The following is a 10,333-nucleotide window of genomic DNA, read 5'->3' on the forward strand; positions in this document are numbered from 1 at the left end:
CTAGTCTACTGAATTCATTAAAACTGGCATTTTAAATCTGTTTCAGTTTAAAAATAATTCACCTCAAGAATTCTTTCCTGTTAGCTGATTTACTTAGAGATTTGTTTTCAACTGGTCAGAATTACAGAAGCAATATTTGTTATATATTTCATATATTCCTCAGTTATGGTAACAAACAAATGTTTGTTTTAAAAACTTTCTAGATTTTAATATAAACAATTAAGATATATAATAATTAATAATATGCAACGTTCATTTTGGATACCAGAGAGGAAGAACATGTTATTTTTGCTGTTCATTTGAGGAGAAAATTCAAGTTTGGCATTTCAGGTGAAGTGCAAAGCCAGTGAGAAAGTTATTTTAAATTATTTCCTTGTGGGTGCTTCACATGATCAATCAAAAATACCATTTTATACTGGAACTGAAGAACTGAGCAGATTTCTCTTTAAACAAAATTTAGATTTTTTAAAATGAACCCTCATTTGAAAGCAATTTTGAGATAGATGTAAAGGTAGTAATTTTTCAAAATGGTAAATACATATTCAACATGTTTTCAGTTCTTTAACACAGGTTTTATGCTATGTCAGTTTGGTAAGCAGAGCACCCTAATCACAGCACAAATGTATCTACAAGTAATTTCCTCCAGTGCCTCAGTAATTTACCTCCAGAGCCATTTTTAACTCTGTCTCATTCCTCATGACCATTTTCTTTTTCTATTTAACCACAGAATAAACCCAGTGGTTTTCCAAGGAATGGCACTGACATCTCTAATTCCTTTTTGGTGTTCCCTACCAAACTTATGTTCAATACCTAATTCACTACAGAGCCAGTTTAATCACAAGTAACAGGGGTTAATAGGGATTTATCAATATTTTCAGTCAAGCAGCTTGTTCAGCAAGAAACCTCCTCAGACATGGGCTAAAATCAAATTTATTCATCTTCCTAAACAAAATTAAGAAAGTGTCATCTGGTAATCACTTTTAATGACCTGGACACCAAGAGAAGTGTTCATTATCACATATGTTTTTCCTAATTCAGTTTCTGGATGAAATTCTCTTCTTTCAGTTCTCACAAGATATATCATGTCTTACTGGAACACATGTTACCTACCACTTAGGTAGCCTTCAGTTTCACTCTCAGTTTTGAACTGTGTGCAACAAAGAATTGGAGAAAAATAAACGCAAAACCCAACAGTCCTGATGAAGACAATATACTCCCCAATGTTTCAGCTAAGCTGCAATTCATTAAAAACTAACCCATTGTGGAGACTTTATATGGAGACTCTCCTATACATCCTCTTCTCCAAATGTAGGTGCACCTTTTACTTGACACTTTCCATTCAGAAGTACCTATTGCTTTACCCATGCAATGTCCAGAAGGTGCAGTCAATGGTGTAGGAGGGTGCCAGCAGGCTGGCTTGAAGAACTAAGGCTGAAGGTGGCCCTTAGCTACCCTTTAAGATAACAAAGAGGTGGGAGGAGATCAGACCATCTCTCTGGTTTCTGCAGAGGTGATAACAACATTGGGACTGCAGTAGGAAGGAAAGCTCAATCTATTTCCTTTTTAAAGGTCATGAATGCCAGTGAAAGGTTTACTCTCAAAACAAACAGCCCAAGCAGGACAGGTTATGGAAGGACATGCTTTTTTCATCATGTGTGCTATCCATAGTTCCATTATTTGTTTGAAAACAATACTGTGATATAGCTCAAACCCCCTCTATCTCCACTTCACTCTATAGTGTTTAAAGATTGTGCTTTGTAGATGGAAAGATTATATAAAAAGCATTCTTTCAAGAACTCCACACTCTATTTGATATTACTATTTTACTACCAGATCCTTCTTTGCAGTACTTATTTGTCCTTCTGTTCACTCTGTCTCTTATAATATCCATATAGTTAGAAAAAAAAATTCTGAAACTGCATTTGTGTTATGTAATAATTTTCCAGCGGAAAAGTTATTTAATTCACAGAATTCCTATGGTGCCAAAAATGTGCTATTTTAATTTGCAGTGGCAGATAGTGAAGTTGACAGGAAACAGGGATGGAGTGATAGCACTTCTATAAACAGTGATTAAAGTGACTCCATATATTACTTTATAAAGGCAGGGGCAGATTCATGGTTACAGCCTTGGACATGAAAGCTCCTTTATACATTTAAGGAAAAGGAAGAATTTTGTCTTATTGCCAAATTCCAAATTTTGTTCTCAGTTACACCCCAGATTTTTCATAAAGGTTTCAGTACAGTGTGGATTATGACAGGGAGAGATTAAGGACAGTTACTTAGGAGAAATTACTTCCATTGTTTCATTGAGTAATTAACTGAGATATCCAACCCACTCTTAATTCCAGTAACTAAGGAGGGTAGGAACAAATTGCATTTCCACCCAGCCTGCTGGCACCAGTTAGGCTTTGCACATTTGAAGCTTTGGCCAGTCTAGTCTTGTCAGCTTTGAAGTCTGAGCAGGGCCTGGAACCTCAGAGTACCTATGCCCAAATGCTCTCTCGGGTACCCAATCCTGTAGGAATATTTATATGAAACTGAGTGCAGACAAATAATATCAAATTCATTGTAAAATGCAACAGCTGCAAAGTGGAAGATTTAGAATAACTTCCATCCTGTTCTTTGAGTTTGGACCCATATCTCTAGCCTCTTAAGAGAATTCCCTTCCTAGAGCCTGTGAGGATCATCCTACTCTCCTTCGACTAGAGCTGGGCCATTGTGTGGATGAAAATGCAAGTGCTAAGGGACAGAAAGCTGAGAGAAGTCAGATAGGGTAGTCAGGAGGTACAGATTTCATCCCTCTGGAGACAGGTCTGGTCTCCCCAGAGTCAGGTGCAATTTCTCCAGGTTTATTGAAAGTTAAAGGCACTTCAGCCTCCTGAATGTTGCATTAAGAGTTTGACTTCTGTCTCATGCTCCTTTCAGTTTATTCTGCCTCATAATCACTCTGTGCTGTGCCAAAGCTCCAGAAGAAGAGACTGAGGGTGAGCTATGACCAAGTGGAATTTGCTAAAGTACATCCTCAGCCTAAACTCAGTCCTGTATTCATTTCTTGGTAACCAACTCTCATCAATCAGCCTTGCATTTTTGTTTTCCTTTTAAAGCAGGCAAAACTAGCTTGGGGTACTCAGAAAATCTCTTCCTGACATGAACAAAAGAGCACCTTCAAAAGCAGCCCAATATTGCACATTGGCTAGCTGCTTGAGGTAACAATTTACCCCTGCATATCCTCCGAATTTCTATTCATATTATGAACGTATTTTTCTTTCCTGTTTTGGTGGAAGAAAAAAAAACAACAAAACAAAACAGAAAAAGAAAAAAAAAAGAGAAGCATTGTGTATTAAAAAACCAATTAAGACTATGCAGTTAAAGTGTTATCAGCAAAAATGATCCAGCTTTAGAGTGGCAAAATAATGGCTTCTCAGGTTGGGAGAATTTGAAGCAGTACAGAGTCAGCTGTTTAGGGACCTGGTGTAGAGACAGAAAGTGAAGCATGAGTGAAATAACCTGCAGTACAAATGCGTTCCAGTTGACTTTAAGGAGAAGAAATAGAAGCGTTTCAGGGAGAGGTAGATTGAGAAGAGTGTGGGTGGGCATCTCCCCTGTACAGTGCAGCTTTCACTGCTCTGACTCCTCTCTAAATCTCTGAAGGTACAAGGTCCTCCAGCAAATCACTCAGAGATATCTCATTCTCCGGCACACAGTACTATCTCTGTATGCCACTCAGCCCACAAGTGTTTTATATTAAATAACTTTTATCCACATCCATCCTTCATGGACTAAGAAAAAAAATCAGAATGTAACATCTTTGGATCAGTACAGCTCTGAGCCACAGACAGCTGGAGGCTTGACGACAATGCTGGAAAGTTGTCATGATAATCTACCCAGTTTCTTATATTAATCACAAGAACACTATCTTGAGTTAGTCACACTAATTAGTTTGGGCTGATACGTCTGGTTTTCCATGCTTCTGTAACTCAGCAGCATCTCTGTTTTAGGCTACACTTGGCAGGTTTCTGTGAAGGAAAAGAGAAAAGCAAGAGTTTAGGCCAGAGCCCACCCTGCTGTGGGCATAGAAGGTGCATAGAGGGTGCAGGGCTATGCTGTGGACCTCGAAGGTAAAGATCAGCAAGTAGTTATTCCTTCTCCCATTTCTCTCCACTCAAAGCAGCCTTGAAATCCTTGTGCATACCAGAGGATGAGGCAGGTGGAGGTGTTCAAAGATATGTAATCTTTGTCCCCTTACACACTTCTAGAACAGACGGTTTGCTGTGCTTTTCAGCATCCCACCATGTGTAGCTGTGGTTTGTCACAACTTTGTGTAAGCAGCTAACACTTCAGAGCCTGTAGACTTATCCACTTTGTTATCTAGGCTTGCCTGACTGTTTCAGCAGACAAAATAGAGAAGCAGAGAGGGAGTGAAACACAGATGGAACAGAGAAGTGAAGAAGGAAGAAAACAAAAGAGAAAAACTAAGAAAATTCATAAAGAGGAAGAAAAAAAAAAAAAAAAGGAGAAAGGAGGATAAGAAATAGAGAAATGAAGAGCCAAAACAGTAACAAGCCTAAGTTGTATTGAAAAGGCATTTTGTATGTACACTGAAATGACTAGAGATCACAGTATCACAGTATATCAGAGGTTGGAAGGGACCTCAAGAGATCATCAGGTCCAACCCCCCTGCCAGAGCAGGATCACTTAGGGTAGTCAGCACAGGAATGCATCCAGGTGGGTTTTGAAAGCCTCCAGAGAAGGAGACTCCACAACCCCCCCGGGGAGCCTGTTCCAGTGCTCCGTCACCCTCACTGTAAAGAAGTTTCTCCTCATGTTGAGGTGAAATCTTCTATGTTCTAATTTGAACCCATTGTTCCTTGTCTTATCACTGTGAAACACAGAAAAGAGCCTGGCCCCCTCCACTTGACAACCACCTTCAGATATTTATAGACATTGATCCGATCCCCTCTCAGTTTTCTCTTCTCAAGACTAAACAGCCCCAGGGATCTCAGTCTCTCTTCATAGGGGAGATGCTCAAGTCCCCAAATCATCTTCATGCCTCTATGTTGGATTCTCTCCAGCATTTTTCTGTCTTTCTTGAACTGGGGAGCCCAAAACTGGATGCATTATTCCATGTGTGGTTTTACCAGGGCAGATTAGAGAGGTAGAAGAACTTCCCTAGCCCTGCTGGACACACCTTTTGTGATACACCCCAGGATCCCATTGGCTCTCTTGGCCACAAGAGCACATTGTTGTTCCATGGAGAACTTGCTGTCCCCCAGCACTCCAAGGTCTTTCTCTGTGGAGCTGCTTTCCAGCAGGGCAGCCTCTAACCTGTCCTGGTGCCTGTTGTTATTCCTCCCCAGATGTAGGACCTTGTACTTGTCGTTATTAAACTTCATGAGGTTTGCCTGCACCCAGCTCTCCAGCCTGTCCAGGTCACGTTGGATGGCTGCACAGCCTGACAGGTGTCAGCCAACCCCCCCAGTTTTGTATCATCACTGAACTTGCTGAGGGTACTCTCAATGCCCTCATCCAGGTCGTTGATAAAGATATTGAACAAAACTGGACCCAGTACTGATCCCTGGAGAACACCACTTGCCACAGGCCTCCAGGTTGACTCTGTGCCATTGATGATGACCATCTGAACTCTGTTGTGGAGCCAGTTTGCAATCCACCTCACTGACCAACCATCTATGCCACATCTTCTGAGCTTTTCTGTGAGGATGTTATGGGAGACTGTATCAAAAGCTTTACTGAAGTCAAGGCATATGACATCCACTGCTCTTCCCTCATCTACCCACTTGGTCATAACTTCACAGAAGGCTATCAGATTAGTTAGACAAGATTTCCCCTTGGTAAATCCACGTTGGCTACTCCTGATAACCTTCTTGTCTTCCCTGTGGTTAGAGATCACCTCCAGGATGAGCTGCTCTATTATCTTTCCAGGGATGGGGGTGAAGCTGACTGGTCTGTAGTTGCCTGGGTCCTCCTTCTTGCCTTTTAAGAATCAAGAATCAAGAAGAATCAAGAATCAAGAAGGCTGGAAGAGACCTCAAGGATCATCGAGTCCAACCTGTCACCCTACACCTCATGCCTATCTAAACCATGGCACCAAGTGCCACGTCCAATCCCCTCCTGAACACCTCCGGGGATGGTGACTCCACCACCTCCCTGGGCAGCACATTCCAATGGCCAACCACTCTCTCTGTGAAGAACTTTCTCCTCACCTCCAGCCTAAACCTCCCCTGGCACAGCTTGAGACTGTGTCCTCTTGTTCTGGTGCTGGTTGCCTGGGAGAAGAGACCAACCCCCTCCTGGCTACAACCTCCCTTCAGGTAGTTGCAGACAGCAATGAGGTCTCCCCTGAGCCTCCTCTTCTCCAGGCTAAACAGTCCCAGCTCCCTCAGCCTCTCCTCATAGGGCTTGTGCTCAAGGCCTCTCACCAGCCTCGTTGCCCTTCTCTGGACATGCTCCAGCAATTCAACATCTTTCCTAAACTGAGGGGCCCAGAACTGGACACAGTACTCAAGGTGTGGCCTAACCAGTGCTGTGCACAGGGGTACAATGACCTCCCTGCTCCTGCTGGCCACACTATGCCTGATACAGGCCAGGATGCCATTGGCTCTCTTGGCCACCTGGGCACACTGCTGGCTCATGTTCAGGTGGCTGTCACCCAGTACCCCCAGGTCCCTTTCTGTCTGTCTGCTCTCCAGCCACTCTGACCCCAGCCTGTAGCTCTGCATGGGGTTGTTGTGGCCAAAGTGCAGCACCCGGCACTTGGACTTGTTGAATGCCATCATGTTGGACTCTGCCCATCTGTCCAGCCTGTCAAGGTCCCTCTGCAGAGCCCTTCTACCTTCTAACAGATCAACACCTGCTGCCAGCTTGGTGTCATCTGCAAATTTACTGATGATGGACTCAATCCCCTCATCCAGATCATCAATAAAGATATTGAACAGGATGGGGCCCAGCACCGATCCCTGGGGGACACCACTAGTGACAGGCTGCCAGCTTTTTGAAGACTGGAGTGACATTTGCTTTCTTCCAGTCATCAGGCACCTCTCCTGTTCTCCAGGACTTTTCAAAAATGATGGAGAGAGGTTCAGCAACACTATCAGCCAGCTCTCTCAGCCAGCTCTCTCAGCACTCATGGTTGCATCCCATCAGGCCCCATGGATTTGTGTGTCTTGAGATGGTCTAAGAGATCTCTAACCCAGTCCTGACTGACCAGTGGAATGTCAACATCTCTCCAGTTCTGCTCCCTTGCTTCTAGAGACTGAGGTTCCTGAGGGCTGGTCTTAGGAGTGAAGACTGAGGCAAGGAAGGCATTCAGTAACTCTGCCATCTCTGCATCATCACTGACCCTATCTCCCCTCTCATTCAGCAGTGGGCTCACCTTTTGTCTGCTCTTCCTTTTATCATTGATATATTTGAAAAAACTCTTCTTGTTCTCCTTCACCCCTCTGGCGAGATTCAGGTCCAGGAGGGCCTTGGCTTTCCTTGTTGTCTGTCTGCATTCTCTGGCTACATCTCTATAATCCTCCCAATTGACCAGTCCTTTTTTCCACATATTCCTCCTTTTTGTTTTTGAGTTTCACTAAGAGTCCCTTGCTTATCCACGCAGGTCTTCTACCTGCCTTACTAGATTTTTTTTTCAAGGGAATACATTTCTCTTGAGCTTGGAGGAGGTAATGTTTGAACATTAACCATCTCTCTTGGGTCCCCCTTCCTTCCAGAGCCCTAGTCCACTGGATATTTCCAAGTAGAGTCTTGAAGAAGGGAAAGTTGACCCTTTTAAAGTCCAGGGTTGAAATTTTACTTATCATCCTGCTTTCTTGTCTATTGATATTAAACTCTAACATGTCATGGTCACTGCAACCAAGATTACCCCCAACCTTGACATTTACAAGCAGTCCTTCTTTGTTTGTTAATATCAGGTCCAGCACTGCACTTCTCCTTGTTGGTTCTTCAACTACTTGCAGGATTGGTGTAATGTCACAGACAATATTAATACAGATACACTGCATAGGAAGCCCTTAGAGCAGAAATAATATCTAAAACTACAAAATTTCAAACCTGAAGCAAGAAGAACACATCAAAACAGCTAATGAAGGTGATGGTGGGAAAAGATTATTTTATATATATATATTTGAAAGTTTATCATTTGTTACATCTGTTTACTGTGTCATGTTAAGCTGTTTAAATGTGTCAGATGTTTTGATCATCTAAGTTTCTCAGGTGTGTTACTGTACAGTTTCCATTAAGTTTGTCTGCAAAGGTTACTATCTGTTAACATATCGTCTCAGGATATGTTATTTTTTTTCTTGTATGTGTGCAATAAACCATAATTAAAGGCATCAGATTTTAGTCATGACATAGGTAGGTTCGTATTCATTGGACAACAGAACCTGTAGCAAGTAACAAGGAAAATTGTGTAGGATTATTATCAGAGTTTGTTGGAATTCTTTCCATAAGCCTTATTAAGCTCTGATTACACCCTAGGAAGAGTTACCAAGTTTATTACTTTTTCTTTACCAAGCATTTTCTGAGAAAAAAAAATCACACATTTTTTGATGGAAAGAAGAAGTTTTATCCTGAAGCCTGATACAAGTAGATAAAGGTAATTTCCCAGGGAGAAGTGAAAAGACACCAAGGTCCTCAGTACTATCATATTAGTAGGGGAAAAAAAACCCCAAACAACCCAAACAAAATAACAACCCTGATCTGGTCCACTTCTTGTTTTCAGTAATTTCAGATGTTTTTAATGAAAAATTGTGCACTGGTTTCCAATTCCAAGTCTATTAATGATAGTCATTCAAAAGTAGAAGAGGAATATTTATGGCAATATTTTTATCTTAATAGTGTTCTCCATTTAAATAGACATTCCTGTCTCATAAAAGGCATGGGACAAGGAACCTTATTTCAGAAGGCAATTAAGCTGAGGATTAAATCATGGGCCTTATTTGACAGCAGGTCTACATGCATGTGTGAGTGAGAAAACAAGTGTGTGCAGAAGAGGTACTGGAAAAAAATGGACTAAACACCACAACGGCTATTATTTCCAGCCCAAGACTGTTATATTAAGGCTTCTGCAACATTTGTGTGTCTCCCCATTCAGTATCTACATTCACTGATTTTGGATACTTCCGCTAAGTCAATGTTCATTTCAGTAGTGCAGATTTCTGTCTTCTCCTGCTCCACACTGTGGCAGAAACAGTGCTCTCTTCACTTAAAATGAAAATGACCTTTTAGTTTAGCTTCAAATAATGTAGGAGAAAGACTTCAAGGCTGATTTAGATCTACTAACATATGCACAGTTTATATATAACATGTACTCAGTTTATATACTTGATTGATTACATACGTTCAATATATATTAATGGAGTTCATTTTTTGAACTTATATGCCTGAAATATGTATATTTATGCCTGGAGGACACTTTCTGTGAACTTTCATAAAGAACAAAAATGTAGGGTTTACAAGGATTTTAGGGAAGTTCTGGTATGGGTTTGAACACGGTGTTTTACCTTCTGTGATCCTTTAATGACTATAGCTACTCAAGTCTAGGGTAAATAAAACACCTTAATTTGGAAACAAAATATACAAATAATCCATTACTGAATAGCAGTGGGAGTTTGAGCCAACATCTAGTGAACCCTGCATGGAAATACCTCCAAACCTTTTGAGCATATTTAGAACGTTTGCACTGTTCATCATTGCAGCAGCTACAAATAAAAAATTGACTGTACAAATGGCAGGTGAGTGGATTTTACAGATATGGAACATTATTATCATCTGGCCCAGCTCTTTTTTCAAGACAGGCCATAAACCCATGAAAACAGACAAGGTACATTTGAAAACGACAGATTAAAAGCATCCACATGATTGTTTTCCAACTCACAAATGAGGAAATTCCCAATAGACAAGAACATGAGGAATGGCAATGTTATTGTAAAACTTCACCCTCGCATGGGAAGCAGAAGAAAAAAGCAAATTGAAGAGAAAGAAAAAAAGGACTTACGGAGGGTTCATGCTGCTATTGAAGGAAATAGCAGGGAAAATCATAAGGAGGGATCAGATGTGCACCAATTGAAAATAGTTGGTTAGAGATAGTGGATTCACTCTTGTCTGTTCATGCATTCCTGATATTTTCAGAGGCTGACAAAAACTCAAAACCGTGTAAATTTGGTAAGGAACACTGTTTTGCAGCTGAAATGAAAGGAATTAATCACCGGGAGTTGGAAATAGATGATTTTTATGGCCTCTTCCAACCCAGATTATTCCATCATTCTACAGTAAAGCCATTTTGTCAGATCCAGAGACTAATGTGATTTTTTGC

The 10,333-nt window shown here is 41.2% G+C and overlaps 1 protein-coding gene across 1 annotated transcript in view; it reads right to left on the bottom strand.

Moving 5' to 3' along the window:
* The window catches only part of ENOSF1 (enolase superfamily member 1), a 73,151-nt gene extending 63,125 nt beyond the window's left edge, over window positions 1-10,026 (bottom strand). Inside the window, 4 exon segments of the mRNA XM_054397565.1 lie at window positions 5,679-5,996; window positions 7,010-7,107; window positions 7,109-7,526; window positions 10,016-10,026. Of these exon segments, the coding sequence (XP_054253540.1) occupies window positions 5,679-5,996; window positions 7,010-7,107; window positions 7,109-7,526; window positions 10,016-10,026 (845 nt within the window).
* Between the last annotated feature and the right edge of the window lie 307 nt (window positions 10,027-10,333).

The sequence above is a fragment of the Indicator indicator genome, chromosome Z (assembly GCF_027791375.1).
Source record: "Indicator indicator isolate 239-I01 chromosome Z, UM_Iind_1.1, whole genome shotgun sequence".
NCBI classification, from domain to species: Eukaryota; Metazoa; Chordata; class Aves; order Piciformes; family Indicatoridae; genus Indicator; species Indicator indicator.